The 18,946-nt window shown below is 40.9% G+C and overlaps 1 protein-coding gene across 1 annotated transcript; it reads right to left on the bottom strand.

Annotated features, from left to right (window-relative positions):
- Positions 1–2,138: 2,138 nt before the first annotated feature.
- Positions 2,139–18,015, bottom strand: LOC133460472 (SH3 domain-binding protein 5-like). The gene is made up of 9 exons (XM_061741040.1): positions 17,669–18,015; positions 17,212–17,274; positions 14,234–14,362; positions 7,569–7,733; positions 7,361–7,491; positions 7,019–7,061; positions 6,430–6,646; positions 5,904–6,278; positions 2,139–4,136 (listed from the first exon to the last, which is right to left on the bottom strand). Exons 1-9 carry the CDS (start codon positions 17,744–17,746, stop codon positions 3,970–3,972), a joined length of 1,368 nt encoding a protein of 455 aa, XP_061597024.1. The 5' UTR covers positions 17,747–18,015; the 3' UTR covers positions 2,139–3,969.
- Between the last annotated feature and the right edge of the window lie 931 nt (positions 18,016–18,946).

Genomic DNA, 18,946 nt, shown 5'->3' with positions numbered 1-18,946 from the left:
GGGGGCTTTGGAAAAGTAGCCAAGTGTAGAAAATCGAAGACAAACGAATATGTTGCAGTGAAAGTACTGAGAAAAGATGGTTTTGAAGAAGCTCTATTTGAAGCTAAAACTATGGAAAAAATCCGAAAACTTGACCCTGAAAAAAACAACATGGTCATGTTGAATGAATATTTTATACACAGAAACCATTTTTGTCTGGTTTATGATCTGTTGGACGTGAGTTTGTATGACTTCATGAAAATGCGGGAGTCCCGACCTCTTGAACTAAATGCAATTCGAGTGATCGGTCAGCAAATACTGGTGGCTCTCAAAGCAATGAAAAGCATCAATCTGGTTCACAGTGATATTAAACCACCAAACATCATGCTAGTAAACCATCAGTCACAGCCTTTCAAAGTAAAACTGATAGATTTTGGTCTTGCAACTGAGGCACCTAATCTGTGGATGGAAGGAGCCCTACAAAACCTTCCATACAGGCCTCCAGAAGTCCTGTTGCACCTTCCCACTCTGGATGAAGCCGTCGACATCTGGTCTTTTGGAACTGTCCTTGCATTCTTGTACCTTGGCGATGATTTATACCCAGATAGGTGTGAGTATGAGGCCATGAGGAGGATTTGTGACTTGAATGGTCAGCCCAATAATGACCTACTGGATACTGCATTCGATTCGGATAGATTTTTTGATCTTGTACAAGACGTTCCTGAACGTATGTGGGATTTGAAATCCCCAGAGCAATACGCAGAGGAGACAGAAGAGGAGATTGTGGAATTTTGTGGAATGTTTTGTGACTATAGTTCTCTGGACAACCTAATATTGGGGCAGTGAAGGAAAAAGGTCCCCGTTATTCGTCGAGACACTCTGGAATTTATCAGCCTTCTCAAGCAAATGTTAGCTGTGAATCCACAAGACCGCATCACCCCAAATGAAGCGCTCCATCACAATTATTTTACAATGAAACACTTTCCTGCTGTCAGTAATGACCCTTATGTGGTCTCTGCAAAGGAAATGATGATGGCCTACCACAATGAAGAGGAAAAGTCAATTCCTATTGAGTGTAGAGCGGAGGAAAGTCGATTTTCTGGAAGCTACGACAGCAGGGATCTCAAAATAGGAAGAGCGCCCAGTTTGAGTAGTAAAAACATCAATGACAAGATGGACCGAGTCTCTACAAACAGTAACAAAGAAAATATCAGAGTTCCTGGTATCTCTAAAAAACAGTTGTTTAGGAACAAAACATCTGTAGGCAGCAAGAGGAAAAAAGAACTCAAATCTGCACAAATATCTGTGACAAAAGAAACGTCTTTCACAAACAGAACTTGTGAAGCCAGCACAAGTATAGGAGAAATACAACTTTTACCAAGAACTGAGGTAAAAGACCAGCAGGTTTTACATAAACAAAGCATTTGAAGCAAACCTCCGTGAAGAGGAAATATTATCTGCACTGGTAACTAGTGAAACATCCCAGCAGGCCACCTCTGAAAATCGGGATTTCAGAAACAGAGCATCTGAGGCAAACTTGAGTGAAGAAGAAATATCTGCACCAAGAACTGGGACAGAAGACCAGCAGGGGGACCCAACAATGCAGCTCACTGAGAAGACCAGTGTCTGTGAAGTTAAGCCTGCCAAGAAACGATTCAGAAGGATCCGCAAACTCTTCTCTAGGATACTCAAGTTATTTTGTATCCAACCTAAGAAAGATGAATGAATATTATTGAAGATAAAAGGTTACTAAATACACTCATCTCCTTCTGCACCACATCAACTAGAATATAATTTGGCTTTCTGCCCCCATTTTTCCATCTCCAACGCATGCTAAAGATTAAAAAGTCCGGGTAGTACGGTGGTCTGGTCATCAGCCTTTCCACCTAATAGCAGGAAGATTCCCAGTCTGAGTTCAGGGCTGGAGTCTTGCTGCGTCTGCGTGGGTTCCCTCCGGGTGCTCCGGCTTCATCCCACTCCCCAAAAACATTATTTGGTGACACCAAATTAGACAGTGTAAAATATTTTTTATAAGATTTGAATTTGTCATCCAAAATATAATTAAAAAAATAAAAAATAGTGATTTATGACACATTAACATGAAATTACATTTTCTTTGATTTCTCCTTTGGTGTTGAGATCTCTTATGAGAAATCAAAAGGGGAAAATTGTGAGGAATAAAAGTCATATATGTGTGTGAAAACATGACCAATTGTGAGTTCTTTTCCCGCTTCAATGTGTCCCACGCTTTAGGTAGACGAAACCTTTCTTGTGATATGCCGTATTATGAGGTTAGAAGTGCTACATACAGTAGTGTTTCTTAATAAAAACAGAAGGAGCTGTTTCACAACACTGCTTGGCTTTACTAAAAGTAAAAGTCCTCACAAATCCCATAATACAGCAGACGTTCCCTGATTCATGTGAGGATGATTACTGAGCAGATATCCAGGTGAATGAATTGGTGCTTTGATTCATCTGGAGAACAGAGGTTTATCAAAGTCTGGCATTAAAAATCAAGTGAAAAGGCATCATGTCTGGAACAAAGGAACTGTGAAGATCTGAGTGGGAAAAAACGAGCGTTGGTTTTCAAAACTGGATATACTGTAGATTCACAACCGTTAACACCATCTAATTTTAACATTTTCATCATAATCTGAAAACTGAAACTTCACGGTTCTCCAGGAATAAGATTAATGTCCATTTACAGTTTTAGACAAAATAAATGTTTTTGGTTTTAATGAAAAGGCTAACATTTATATAAACACCTTTTCTCAGCATGAGATGCTAAACACACTGTTCTGCTGCAGCTGGACAAGGAAGACTTGCTATCATGGAGCGTTAAGTCCGAGTTGCACTACTGGATTTCAAAATAAAATACCAACAAAATACATTTCAGGGGAAAACAAGTCCATCAAAGAAAAAAACAAAACAGCCCGAGAAGCAGAAACATTCTGACCTCAGTCCAACAGTAGAAATGATGAAGGATCATTTTCAGTCACTAAAAACTTGACATGAAACAGATTTATTGCTTATTTTGTACTAAACTATTACAACAATAAACACAAACACTGTTTTTATCCAAGAATACATGAGTATAAATATAGAAGATCTGTACTAAAGGGTAATATCTGAATAACTGACAAAATCACAACACACATTCAAAAAAACCTTTCACTCAGCCATGAAAACAAACTGACTCAGAGTCGGGTTTGAACTTTGCTCTCAATGACACATTCACACACACGTTCACAAATATGAATGGAAGACCATTCGTGTCTCGGGGGGGTGAGATCCAACTTTAAGTCTCTTTAGTTTAGGGATCAAAGTACTGCTTGCTGTGCACTTTCTTCCTTCGTGTTTCTCTGAAGTCAAAAATGACATTTAAAGACGTCAGAGAAAGACACCAGTCGGTTTCTGTCCCGTTTTGATCCTTACGTGAAGATGTTCGCAGCTAATACTGATAGAAAATGTCTCTTAGTGGTGCCTCAGGAAGGTTAATGTAAATTAAAGTTGACTATATTAATGCGGCCACGTCAATGCATAGCTACAGACATGTTATATCACAGCTGACATGACTGATAGATTCTGGAGGGAGATTTTACGGCACAAATAAATAGAAGCGAGGTCTCTCTGCAAGGAAACAAAGACTCCATCGTAAGCGAGGCTGTTTCGACCAAACGTTGCTGATGCCCTTGGACAAACACAAAGTCTCACACTGCAGATGTGAAACAGCTCTCACTTCTGAGCAATATTTACATACTTTCGTATTTGTGTCCTGCAAGGTGAAGAAGGTGAGCATAAGCACACTACATAACATCTTTCATGTGACAACACTGATGTTTACACAACACGAAGAGAGCGAGTCATGCGGGATGGCGGCCTGCCGTTCCGTCACTTTCATGTTCATCCTGCTCCGAAACGCTCTGCAATGAGTCCGTTTTGAGACCTGAAGATAGGTGCAGTCAGTATTTAAGGTGCAGCACACGTCCATTAGACGCTGTTGAGGAGCAGAACCGTAGCGGCGGCGCCGGGGGAGGAGACTTCAGGGTCAGTGAATTGTGGATCTTGCTCCGAGTCCTCTTGTGTTTGTGCAACATTCAAGGTTAACTTGTTTAGACTGTCCTCTACTGTGGCCTCTGCTCCTTCTGCTCTGTCACCTGGAACACGCACAGAAAGGAAAGAGCATGAGCCGGTTAATAAATCTGCATGGAAAACCAGGGATGGAACAGCTCTCTATGCTGCCAAGATAAGATTAAACTCTGGGTCTTTTACTTTGCTCTGAAAACTGCAGCTTCTCAATTTATAATTTCTGAACAAGAATATCAAACGTGAGACGATATACTCAAGCAAAAACTGTGATCAGCTGTTCTGATAACCCCAAGCTTTTAATATGCTGAATCATCTGCTGCAACAGGAGTTAACTTCGCCTCCGAGGTGATTTATATAATTTAGCTGGCCGACAACTACTGCTCTTCACCCTTTAAAGCCTGACACATGAAATAGTCGTAAACAAGTGTATTATATACTGAAATTAAAGACACCTCCGAATCTCCCACAAAGCACTGTAACCTTTATTTATTGCATCTTATTTGTTAATTCTTTTTAAGTGATTATTTTAAAATTCTGTAAAATATGTTTTACTTTATTTTATGCATCTTATTATTAGTTTAAACTTTAAATCATGCTTTTTAATGTCTTTGTAAAGCCCTGTGAATCACCCTGTTGTGCTATATAAATTAACATATTTTATTTATCAACATGAACACCGTGGGTTATTTTACATGTTTATTTATTTCTTTTCTATGAATCTATGTTTTTATTATTGTAGCGATGGTGCAGAGTTCTCACAAATCTATAGATGTATCAATAAATACATCCAATTTCAGTTTCATTCATTCATCATAGTTTTACTTCACACATCAGAGGGAAATGCTGTTCTTCATACGTCATTACATTTGCTACACAGATGCCGGATGTTTTTCAGATTTCACAAATATAATAGTATGAGGAGCCTGAGAAAAAATATATAAATATAACGCAGTGTGGTAATAAATGTACTTTTACCTTAGAAACATTTTCTGTGTAAGACTTAGGTATTATTGCTATTATTGCTGATTTCATTGAGCAGTCTTGATAAATGCTTCAGCAATGAATTGATTGTATTTTTTCTGAGTAAAACAAAGTGTTAAAGGGGGGATATTATGGAAGAAAAAAAAGAACGAAAGATGATGACTGAAATAAAGACTTAAAGGGAACATATATATCAATACATAAATAATAAATAAACAAAAACTCAACTTGGCTGTATATATTGAGGTATCTGGACTGAGTCGACTCAAAAACTACTGTACAAATTGGGACAATTCAATTTTTTTTTTTTTTGTGGCTGCTTAAATCTGAAAACTGTGACATTACAGACCGAAGATCAGAGCCTCCTCATCTCTATCTTCACCCAGTTTCACTTCATGCTGCATTTACTGCAGCACTGAAGCGAGAAGCACCACAGGTACACGTACATGCACACGTACATGCACACGTACAGTCCACAGAAGAACATGTAGGGGGAGTAGCTCCCTTCACCCTCTGAAAACCAGCTGCTACGGACAGAGGTGTAAACCTGTGGTCAAAAAAGGTGCTTTTCTACTGTCTCCTCTCCTGCCTCCTTTGACCAAAGTTTGTATCAGGCATTTAATGACGCCTGAAAATTGCTAAAATCTTAGAAAAGGGGATAAGATGTGATAATTTAACACTTGAAAAATCAAGAAATTCACCTCTAAATCTGACTGGTTTGTCTTAAGTCATTAGGGAGAACTGTTTACTTTGAATGTTTAAGAAAGGGTCTGATAATAATAGTAATTCAGTTAAATGATTTCTTTGAACATTTTCTGCACAGATGATGTCACAAGTCAGCCTGACACACACACCTCTCTCCTGTTCGCAGTCTGGAGAGGAAGCTCCACTGCACTGGCTGCGAGGACCCAGGAGAGGTGAGATGTGCCCAGAACCACACGCTGAGTCTGGGCTGTGAGAGCTACAGGGGCTGGCCAACTCCAGACCACCGGGACAAGAGGAGGACAGGGTGGAGGAAGGAGGAGACGAGTTGAGGAAGGAGCAGGGGGTGTCGAACGAGGAGGGATGGCAAAGGGGAGGCATGTCGAGGGGGGTGGAGGCAGAAGTGGGAGGATGTGAGTGCAGAGATGAGGGCGAGGACGCCGTGGCTGGATGTGAGGAGGTGGTGTGTGTGTCGGCCTCCTCCTCTGAGCTCTGACTGCCCTCTTCGTCAATTGATACTGACACCACTGCAACACATGCACACATAGAGATTTGTACAATAAAAATGCAAACATACAGATGCAGCAACTCAAAACCAACTACGACAATAAAATAAAATCATATGAATGCAACGACGAATGGAATGACAAATGATCTTTAATTATGACTCGTGCTCACTTGACACCGCGTCTGACTCCATTTTGAAGTCAGCGATATCCTCGTTACCATCGTCTCCCTCTGCACCAACGCCTTGTTCCCTGGTTCCCATGGTGAGGGAACGCCGCCTTGCATGGATCTCCTCCGAGATGCTCTCCAGGTTGCGTAACGCTGTGCGGTATTCCGCCTTGGCAACCATCAGTTTGGCCTGACGCTCATCCACATGGTGCTTCAGTTGCTGTGAACCAAACGATCCATACACACGGAAATAAATGTGTCGAAATAGCTCATATAAGTATGGAAATATAGGAAAACTGATAAGATTTCCATGCTAGGAGATTTACACAGTCAGGGTTGCCATCACTCTCAGGGTGTTATGGTTGTTTTAAGAGCTCTTTCATCCTGTACTATGGTGGTTTATGTTAAATTTGAGGTTCTTGAGAGCCACGATCTCCCCTGAGCATGCAAATTTGCTAAATACATTTAAATTAATTTTGAATGCCATGAGCTCAATTAAATTGTCCACATGAAAACGAAAACACAAACTGAACCTTTATGATCGACACGGCAAAAAATCTAGAAACCACAGCTGCTTTTTACACATACATACCTCAAGTTGTAGATAGTATTTGGTTTTCAGTTCAAAATAGGGTCTGCAGGGGGAAAAAGAGAAGAAAAATTGAAAAAGGTGGGGTGGGGGAGAAACTTTGCCCGTGCACTGGAGAAACTGTTAGAGGAAAAATACTCCTCTGTGAGCAGTCACATTCCTTGGCTCTCATAAAGGAAGCACACCCCAACACTACACGACCATCACATGAAACATCTGGTCTGTATCAGATGACACAGACGTAGCCCCTTTTTTCTCACACACAAACACCCTTCCATGTGAAGAGGCCCAAGAAGGGCGAAGCATCATTTCCTCTTATTGGCGATTAGAAGGACAGACACGGACCTAGATTTGTTGATGGAGCGCTTCAGCTTCTTCTCTAACTGCTTCATGTGGCTGATGCAGGAGTTGTAGTTGGCTGCTGTTTTCTTGTGTTCAGCTTCACTGCGTATCCTGGCCTGCTCTGCCTCCATGACCTGGAATAACGAGGAGGGCAGGTTTACTTAGAACTTCTTATGTATAATGTTTTGATTGAGTTCAACTGTGCACTTACTCTCTGTGTGGCATGGTTGAGCATTTCCTGCCAGGCGGAGTCAAACTGGCGAGTGTCTTCCTCCAGAAGCCTCTCCTCAGCTAGAGCAATGGTCTCCTTAGCTGCCCGCAGGATCTCCACGGCCCTCTGGAATTCCTGTGTGGCTTGCTGGGCTTCAACTCGAGCCTGTAATTCAGAAAAACGCAGCCAGCTGTTACGAGGCATTCAGACCCGACTGGAAACCGAGAGACCCACCTGAAGATCCGATACCACTAAACTTCAAAATATTACCGGAACTCAGTGACTCATTAAAGAAAAACGATGATCCACTTAAAGATCATTTATTATGCAAATTAATACTCATGTATCTTGTTTTAGAAGACTTCCTCTTAAATGTGAAGCAGGAATCCACACCTGGATGGTGCAGTACTACAGGGCAAAATACCCAGGATGCAACTGACCAGTCTAGTTCACATACTGGAGCCCATGATGCAATGAACAACCACAGAAATTATGACAATGGTGTAAAATGAGAGAAAAAACACCTATGAAATTGCTTACTAGGGCTATTCAAAACTAGAATGACATTTGTAGAACAAATACAATTAAACACACAGCAAAAAAATAAGCCTAAAATTACATAAATTGAGTCTAAACTGTCTTATTTTAAAGAAAAGTATCTTTGCCAACGGGGTGAGCAAAAATCTTCCTGACTAGATTTCTTAAAGCTAGCAAAATAGCCTAAAATAGTCCTCTCTATTTTATTATTAATCTTGAATAAAACCTAACATTAACAGACGGTATCAGACTGAACAAAATGAAAAGAAAAGAGAGAGCCTGAAATAAAAAACCACATGCAACACCTCAAAAGCGGATAACAATCTTATTCCCCAAAAGATCCCCACTGCCCCAGGATTTTTCAAAGGTTTTTCATGATTTCTAACCATCTAACCAAGTCTGGAGGTAATGTGCTCGTCCATGTGGGGAGGATGACTGTGGAGGCTGCGATCACCTTTGCATTCATTATCTGGTGTTGTGGACCGTACTGACCGGTCTCCTAAAAAACACAACCTTGTCAAGTCCAACCGTTCACTCAGGCATGCTAGTACTTTTTCTCAGAAAGGATGTACTTCTTACCCACTGCTTTTGACTGACATTTCCAGCACAAATTGTTGGAGCTAATAATCATCCTGTGGAGTTTCGATGAGGTAACATAAAACCTGTGAAACATTTCGTGCTGAACACATTTCCCCCTGGCCTCTGTCATATAGCTATTTGTCTGAATCATGAAGTATCTTGTTTCAACTCTCCTTGCTAATTTTGCAACCAAGATCCTCCTGCAAAATAATCCATAAATGATCACAAACATACTTTTTCAGAGAGTTAAATATATTGTAAAATCTAGCTGCTGTATGCATCACCCCCATGACTCCAAAAAGGTCTCTCTCTGGGTTTTTCTGTTGTGTAAATTGGCCCTAACTAATAATCTCTTAACTGCAAATAATATGGCCCGCCATTGTTTCCAATATCCTGGTTTCTAATCAATCAGGACAGCAGGGTTGTGCCAGAGTAATGCATACCATTGTCGCGGGTGTGACACGCCACACATCTTATGTACTTCCCTCCATACTGCTCTTGAATAAGAGATTATGGGGTTAAGGTCCTTCTTTAACAAAACCTTGGGCTTGAAAGGGCTGAAATAGTCTTCGGATAATTTTGTAACTGTTTTCCCAATGTATTGTTGTTTATGTATCCATGTTCTTTTTGTTTTTTCTGTGTTTCACTCATAGTGACATGTACAGTCTTATTTGCTCAGGAATCAATACAATATAAGTTGTAAAAACAATATCCCATGCACACTCACACACACTTATTTTTTGTCTTTATTCTTTATTATTTATATATTGCATTATTAGTTTGCCATCACTTTTGTGTAGTTATACTTTCTGTTTTTTGTATGTTAATCTTGACATGAAATTTTAATATCTTCGGTGGAGGCTTCAAATAAGCCCATTGGGTTTTTTGCCTCTTCCTGCACCGTATAGTGTTTATCATTGATATTTCCTGTATATTTTTAAAAACTGTGCAAAACAATAAACTAAACTAAACTAAAATGTTGAAACAAGGCTTACTCTTTTAAAAACATTCTTAGGAATTTGTTTTTGCAGTGCATCATATTACATCATCTTCATGGGAGTACCACAGAGATGCACCTCCCCTGTTTAAGGTCCTATTCCCCGTCTGCTTCAAAAATGAACCGTAAAATGTGAAGCGCCCACAACACAAACCACTGAGGAGGAATTTTCATGAGGATTTAGATTCACGAGGAAAGAAAATCCTGGCATGTCAGGCAGTTCAAAAGCTGTCACCTCCGTGAGAGATCACTTCCTTTGGTGTTGACATGTGATATGCGATTTTGTGGATTTTACATCCACAAGATGAAACAGAACACAGAGAGGGAAAGTGGCTCTCAGAAAGAAGCAATTAAAACTGACGATGGCTTTTATCTCAAGCTATAACATGATGACAGCCTCCGACCACTCCAAATCCCTGTGTTGGCGAAGTTGTCCTAGTGTGTGTGTTTGGAACTTCTGACCTACATTTCATCCGGAGGAGCCACGCTTGATGCCATCTGACATCTTGAGAAGGACTAAGTAGATTTGCTGTTGCGTCCACACTCATCCAAGACAAGCGCGCCTTGATCCGGCGGACAAACACAAGCTTTGTCTCTCTGCTGATATGACGTGATGTCAGTGGGCTCTTCTTCCCCACATTCGCTGTCACTTAGAGGATTATTGTGATCCCCCGGACATTTCTGGGCCCACTTGCTCAACTCCAAGAAGAAGAACGGGTCAAAGGTCAGACTGAATGCTGATGTTTAAGCAGTCACAATAACTGATCAGATTTCCTTGTATGGGATAAAAATTATCAGAAAAATCTGGCTTGCTTGTTATTTATAAATCAAAGTATAATGACAATTTATTTAACATATAAGAAACAATTCTAATTGTAGAAAGGTATTAAAGGAATATATGAAATATATACTAATATGTGAAAACAAATACGCCACGTTGTCCTGTTTTAACTGTACTGTCGGTCTGCGTTGAATGAACGCTACCAGAGAAACAAACTTGCTCATGAGGTTTACATTTCTGTGCCAGAGTTTTTTCAACAGATCATTGTTAAAACTAAATGAACGTGTGTTGTTTATATCTGAAGTTTTATCTGAAGTTTCAATTTTCAATATCTGCCTAGAAAATAACCAGAAAATGATCATCTAAACCTTCATTCAAAGCTCTTTTTCTTTGTCTCAAAGCTAGAAAAAAGAGAACTGGATTCCAACTCTATGTTTTCAATCACCTCGTGTGGGAAACAGCAGACTGTGCGTTTTTGCTTTAACCAGCTAGTTGGTGATGTAAGAAGAAGAAAAAAAGCTCCATGCCGAACCAGCAGCACAGAGAGTGCTTATCGTGGCCTTTTTTCCCCCAAAAACAATTCTAACTGTAAACAACAAGAACAAAAGTTCTGACAAAGCTCCTTTGCTACTGAAACGTGCAAAAAACGCGTTGCCTGTTGGGGAAACCTCAATAGATGATGTAATACAGGAATGAGAACTGATAAAACTCCATTGAGTACAACAACGTTATCAATTCTGCTTATAAATCCAATTCTTGAGTTTCAGTGAGGAGACAAGTATGTTTACATAGGTTTTGACCTCAACAGAACTGATTTATTATCAAATTTCATAAAAAACAACAGGTCAGTAACAAGTACCATCGTCTTCTTCAGCTTTAACTACACAACTCTGACAGTGGTAACTTATAAATGTCCATATAATAAGGAGACCTGAGCTCAGTGTAGGGCCCTCCTTGGGTTGGCAGAGGGGAACAATGCCAAGGACTGTCTAGGTATGAGCACTGGGTGATGAAATGGGTAAAAAATCAGGGATAAAAAAAAAAAAAAATAAATAAATAAATGTCCATATAACTGTCTTATCTTGATCTGCCTTGCACTCACCAGCACTGATGATGAAACCGATAAGTTTAGAGGTGTATACGGTTCTGATCAGGGCTGGGGATTGATTCAAATCTCAAGAATCAATTCAATTCCGATTCTTAAGATTCAGAATCGATTATCACGATTTGATTCGATCCGATTCGATTTGATTCCGATATCGATTTGGGTTAGTTTTATTAAAACTGTTTTTTGAGCTGGTGCATGAATTATATTACTGTGTAATTATGCAACATATTAATAGTAGTATTATATTGAGATTCAACAGCAAGTATTTGCAGCTAATGATGCTGTAAGGACCAATCACCTCCCAGAATGCTGATAGAACTGCTTTTAGAAATATCGTGTGGAACAGAATTACCAAACAGATCCAGAGCAGCAAATAGAATGAAAGTATTCAGTATTATAAGTATTCAGTATGAAATCAGTTTTATTTTTAACCACATTCCGTTTTTATTTTTTCCATTTTCGGTCTTTTTAATTTTTTAATTTTTGAGAATTTGGTTTTTAGCATTTGAGGCTAATATAACCCCAAGACAGTATATAAAGTAATGAAATATAGACAGATTGTGCAATTACAACCTCTAAACATATTTAAAGGCAAAAACATGGCACAAGTTATTCTTGTGTCCAACGAAACATTCCTTTTTTGGGCATAAACAAAAAAAATACCAAAAGTTATGTAATGACGAAAAAAAAGAAGATCTTTAGGCATACGAATCAATTTTTAGGAATTAATATGAGAATTGATTTAGAATCAGAAAACCGATTTTTTCAACACAGGCCTAGTTCTGATTATTCATGAAATTTGTAACTGGTTCTGAGGTGGAATTGATTTCTGATGCTCGCGTTTGAATGTAACGTGAGACCAAAGGCCAAGACGAGGACTCTCTAAGGCACCATTGTAACCGAGACGCGGGCAGAGATGCATCGTCTCAGACAAAATATAAAAAGCTGCCATTCCCTGAGACAGTTTTCCTATTTTTGACACCTGGGTGGTTAATAATGCTCTTCAGGTTTGATTAGGCTTCTTTGGAAAGGTGCAAAGATCAAAGACAGGCAACACAACCATCCGAGAAACTCAGGAATTAATCCTTGCCCTTTAGTCGCGCATCGTGACCCATTTATCAGCCGTTACAAGGATCCGCTCTGGATCCAAGGAAGACAGAAGGGGGGTGATGGATATTTGATGGGGTGGAAACACAAAACAGAAACCGAAGAAGGAACTGAGTCTTTTAAAGTACTACCCATTTCTGTTGTCGGTATGTCAAGGTGGACGTGACAGTTCCCCAAACTTCCAGGACTTCCTCCTCAGCAGTATTTCTATGCAGAGCTGCAGGATAATACTTATGTGACACCCCGGTGAGTCAGTTGCATAAAACCCAGAGGACACAATTAGACTATATTTTTGTGACACGACGCCTGCTGAGCTTCAGGCAGCGTGTGTGTGAGGAGATTTGTTACAAGTGAATTGACTTTAAGTCGTGGTTGGAGCCCACATTACGTGCTGCTCAGAAATATCCAGAACCATGGTCTTATCTGAAATGCCGTAACACGCCGTCACCTCGTGACCATTGATAATTTCCTCCCACTGAAGCGTGTCGCTGACGTGTTCGTCACCAGCCAAGTGACTTGCTTTGGCTCAGATCTTCCAGTCTGGTGCCCTCGACTCGAGAAAACCTCCCTACAGTACATGCAGCTTCTGAAGGTGCGAGACGGAGGGTGACGGTGGGGGTGAAGAGAGCTGGCGGGTGAGGGCGGGGCACAGATATCCAGACAGACAGACAGGCAGGCAGGCAGCGAGGCAGAAGAGAACGCCGGGTGAAAAGGACAAAAGATAGGGCAGTGGAGGCACATTCCTGCATCGCGCACCCCCAGACTGTTGGAATGCAGAGTGGAAAACATGGGGGGCTGTGGGGGATGAGTCTGGCTGATGCATTTGGGGAGGGGGGAACATTTGTGTTTCTGCTGGAGGGTCAGTGAGGGCAATTCTGAATCCCTTCAAAATAGGTCATCCCTTAAATATTAAATACCCATCCATAAATCATATCCAGACAATTTGCCAGTTCAACCCAAGGCCTCCTCCGCCCCCCTGATCATTAGTTTTGGTCTATTCAAACATACAGACAGTTCCCATCGAAATTGAAAGCGGCCCCGGTAATCTCCTGCCGTCAAAAGTGGAGCAGCGACTTTAGCAAACTGCAACATGAGACACAGTCACACACATAGATACTCGAGTCTATTTCAGCACGGCTCTGACACACAAACGTCGGCCTTCTGAAGTTATGACTCCTAAGCTCCTAAGCTTCTCAAATCGCAACATTTTGGTTATTATCCAATCAGACTGAAGCAAGGAGCTAAAACACGACTCTGCGCTGCAGATGTAGTTCACATCGGTGAGCTCTCTGCAGCGGGGCAGAAAGCATGAAATCACTCAGAATCCAGAAAGAATCAGAACGAGAAATATGCAATAAGCGTATCAACACAGAGGTGGTGTGTTTGTGACAGTAGCTGGGGAAGGAGAGGTGAGGCAGAGTTTAAAAATAAACATCACATGACGGCCTCCTTTAAGCAGATACAAGCAGAGCTCTTTAAACTTCTCATTTCTAATTTGCAGCACGTCCTCACACTCCCTCCAGCTTATCTGTGTTTCTGTGTCTGAATGTGTCTACCTTTTTGGCCACTTTGCGGGATTCCCAGTAGGGTTTGGAGTCGTCCACGGCTCGTCCGATCTTCTTCACCAGCTCGTCCAGCTTCACCGTGGCCTCCGCCAGCACCGCGCGAAACCTCTGCCGGAAGTCCTGCACGCAAGCAAATGTGCAGTGAGGAAGGTAGAAATATGACAGGGAGAATCTCAGGTGCGCCGGTTGCTGCACATGCCGTCAAGGACACATGAACTCCAACCTAAAAGCAATCCCAGCTGTGCAGGATCTGGGACATGTTTCCTTCGCTCCATCAAGTGTTTTTGCCATCTGTGCGGTTGAGCAATCTTAAATACATTCTTAGGTCAGGAAGTGAGGACGTCTCAGTAATAGTACAGCACTGTAAGAATACGCGTGTGTTCTTCTTTTTGTTCCTTCACTTGGATCTTTTCCAATACCGACACCACGCAGTTGGGACCAGTGTTCTTCATGAGACACAAAGGTTAAGATAATGACACAAAATGTCATTTTTGCTGTTCTGGTTTGACAGAGAAGGTTTGGATCCACAAAATCGGATCCAGGTTGTGCTAGAAGTGACTTCCTGTTAAACGGAAGTTCTTCCTCTCCGGTTTCACCCATCATCCCGCAACACACTCAGGACGGGCATCTGAATCAAATTTGAGATTCGAACTTGCCGGCCCTGAAAGGATCCAAAGCAACTCTTCTAAATCAAGCTTTCACTTATTTTTAGATTATATTATATTAGATTAGATTCAACTTTATTGCCATTGCACAGAGTACATGTACTGAGACAACGAAATGCAGTTAGTATCTAACCAGAAGTGCAAAGAAGCAGAAAGTGCGGAATGTACAGTCGTATAAAATAATGAGGAATAGTGTGTGCAAAGTGAGCAGCAGTTTTGTAAACTGTGACAAACTATGAAAGGATATATTCAGTATGAAAGATATGTGCAATACAGTAAAGTAGTAAATCATGCTGAGACTGTAAACATGAGAATAAAGTATAAAGAATGGAATATGTGCAGTCCGATTGGAGACAATAAAAAAAAAGCAGTTTGTTAAATAGCAGATGTTTTTGGTTGTTGGTTGTTTTTTTGTTGTATTTAAAAGGTCAGTGCAATATTCAGGTGATTCAAGGTTATCTGTTACTGAACATAGATCTGACACAAACATGCTGAGCATCGTCTCCAACCGTGTGGTTGAGCAACCTCAGATAAGGTCCATTCTTCAGTCATGAAGCAGGAATAACCTGTCTGTTACTTTGTTGGGCTCTTCTACGGGTCACCCCGACCTCCCAGCTGAGACCGGTATTCATCATTCATTAATGCTTGGTGTGAGCTGAGTTTAGGATAAGGACGGGGTTGGGGAGAATCAGTTTGGGTCCACTAAGACTGATTTTGGTTCTGCTGGACTTTACTTCAGGGTTCCAGGGAGCTCGTCCTCCCCACCGTTGCACATCCCTGCAGACACGCCACTGGCTTCAGTCTGTGTGTTGGCCTGTGTGGGTTTCAGGGTGGCAACAGGACGGCGCACTTGTTATTCATAGATATGTTTATTGAGTCGGGCCGCCTATTTTTATGGATGTGCTGGATTACATTTACGTGTCTATTTCGGATGTAATTTTCAGAACAAGGGCTCGAAGAGCAGCACCTGTGTCCGGTTCGTAGCACTGACGGAGCGGTAAACGAGAGGGCTGACGAAGGAAAAGGGACAGGGTGCTGCAGGAAGCACACTTCCTGTGACATCATGACTTCCCATTCCTGCGCTGAGATGGTGATGCAGCACTGAGGAGTTACCGCTGCAGCTTTGTTGATGTTCCCGTCTCAAGTCTCCGTCAGAGCACGAGAACTTTCAGATTGTGCTGGCACAGTCACAAAAGGAGTGTTTTGAGGCCCAACGCCTTGAGATTTTTCTACATCTTCTATAATTTGTCCTTAATCAACTCCAGACTGCAGTAAAACTCCCTGCAGCCTGCCAGTACCACTTCACATTCTCCAGCTCGGGAATTCATTTTAATGCACGCCTTTTCTCTTTTTTCTCTTTGCGTAAGCCTGTGTTATTCTACAATTATGGTCCAGGCGGTTCGAATTAATAAAAGAACAAAAGAAAAGACAAAGTAGTTTAAAGAGCAGGTTACAGCAAGAAATACATATAAAAATTGTCAGGATTGTGTCATAGTTATATAATACTCGACTTGAAAACAGGAATAAATGACAAATAGCAAGACCAATCCCACCCTCTCGCTCTCTATTTCAATCAGGTTTTCTGCTTTTTCCAGCTCAAGTATGAATGCGAGTGTCGCTCTAATAAGAAACAGAAGAAGCCTGGCTTCAGGACGAGAAACACTGTGGCTTGGCTCTGGAACGTTCAAGAATTTGTCCAACACCGACCCAATAGCAGACAATAAAAACTCCTACAAACTAACAATCTTTCTCCAAATTGATCAATTGAGTTTTATACAAACCCCCTCTTTGAGGTTTAAAATCTTTCGATTTGTGTACTTAATATAATATGCAGTTTAGCAACAATGAGAACACTATGGTTATTTTTCTCCAAATGAGCTGTTTCAATGTTAAATTTAACACTGGAACCACAGTTATGACTCTTGTGGCCCCGTGTTTATAGAGCACACTATTATTTTGCAACATTCCCTGTCTCAGATTTTCCACATTTTTCCCCTCAGAGGCAGCTTGTGCCGTTACAAAATTTCCATCTTTTTGAGGAATTTCTTGTGAACTGCTGTAAAGTGAACACATTGTTGCTAGGCATACTCTGGAAAAATACACAAAACCACATTAGAAACAGCAAGAACCAAAAAGGACTTCTCACTTTGTTTGAGTTTAGAAAAAAAAGAAAGAAAGAAAGTAGTTACAAGACTGCAAACGGAGGCTCAAGGGCTGCTTTGCTTCAGCTGAAAGTGTTTACCCCATAGCAGAGGAGGGGGTGCAGCGATGATAGTGATCACAGTGTTGTGGCATTGTCTTTACCTCCAGCTCACTCTCCCAGCGGTTGATGTCATCTGTAGACTGGTTCAACTTCTCCAGCTCTCCCTGTTTACAGAAAACATGACAGGCATGGGAAGACAAAGAGATGAAGGAGGAATGTTAAATCAGATTGTGTATCTGGACTGTGTGACTTCAGTTTACTAAATTACTGAGCATGTGGTCTGGTGTGTGTGTGTGTGTGTGTGTGTGTGTGTGTGTGTGTGTGTGTGTGTGTGCATATGTGCAGTAGGGGGGGAAAAACTTTATATATAACTTTATATATATATATATATATATATATATATATATATATATATATATATATATATATATATATATATATATATATATATATATATTCTTGGTACTGTATACATTCGGTGCGTAACCAATATCCTACACATAATGACAGTTGGACAGTTGTATTATTTGTATGTGTGTCACATCTGGAACATCTCACCTGGATTCTGGGATCCACCTCTTCTTCTTCCTCTGCACACTCAGAGTTGTCCTCACACTTATTCCCATTTTGTTCCATCCTCCGAATATTTGGTGACTTTAGTCAAAAGAAGGGTCTTGAGTGTATTTCGGCTCGCCCCCCGGGTGCTGCGCGCAGTGGTCCGCCCTCTCTAACCTTTACGCACAGCCCAGACCATGGTCAACACTTTCACAGGATTAAGTTTGTGGAAAGAAGCAGAAGTGCCTGCATCGCCTCACGCACTACCGCGGGGTATCCTAAACATTCAGCAAAGGAACATTTAACCTCAAGGATCCGCAGCGGACGAACTGTGGTAGAAGAGCGCATAGAGCAACATTCAATGATCACTGGCACTACTTCTGGAGTGGACTGTCAAAATAAAAGCCTCGAGTATCAACTGTAGCGCGACTCAAGTCACTTATCTCGTTAAAATCTGGAGGTCGGTTCCATTGAAGACAACAGTTCAGAATTTATTAAAGGATAGCCCCTTGAGATGTGCCATCTCATTTTCAAGGGGGTCCCAAGAAAATATGCAACATTACAATATATCACATTACAGTATAGACATACATGACATAAAACAAACACGGACATCTTGCTCACCCCCTCCCACACACAACCCCACCCACATAAGTCTAGTTACAAAATTGAATAACCGGAACAATGAAATAAATATAACATAACAGAGAGATAAATAAAAATAAATAAATAAATAGAAAAAAAGGACAGAAAATACATAGATAAATTAAAAACATAGGCAATTTGTTTTAAGATGAGAGTACAGTATGAAAACTTAAAACAATGAAAAGAGGTAATAGAATGCAAAAAGAGCTTTAAAATGAAATGATATTTTACCAACCTCTTTTGAAATTCTAGGAACAAAGAAAAAAGGAAAATTCATATGTCTGAGAGTTATATGGAATTATGAGTTCTTTTAAATATAGAGGACAGTGAAAATAAACAGATTTAAAAAGGAACTGAAGCCAGGGAAATTGCCGTCTAGATTTGGGTTGCAACCAGTTCAAAGGATTGAGGCCGGATTGTGGCAAGATTTATGAAAAAAATCCGTATACATTTTAAGTTTTCTAGTAATAATGTCAGATGAAGCGTTCCAAACCCAAAAGAATGAGCCCTCTAGTGTATCTCTCCTTTGCCTTGAACAGGCTGTGTGCTGCAAAATGTGCTGCAATTCGGTCCCGAATTTCCCGCGCTGGGCTGCGGATGTGACGTCACATGACGCTGCATGTGCGTTCTCCCCGT

Source organism: Cololabis saira, chromosome 15 (genome assembly GCF_033807715.1).
Source record: "Cololabis saira isolate AMF1-May2022 chromosome 15, fColSai1.1, whole genome shotgun sequence".
NCBI lineage: Eukaryota > Metazoa > Chordata > Actinopteri > Beloniformes > Belonidae > Cololabis > Cololabis saira.
The sequence above is the reverse complement of the archived record's forward strand: the minus strand, read 5'-3'. Positions and strand labels throughout refer to the sequence as shown.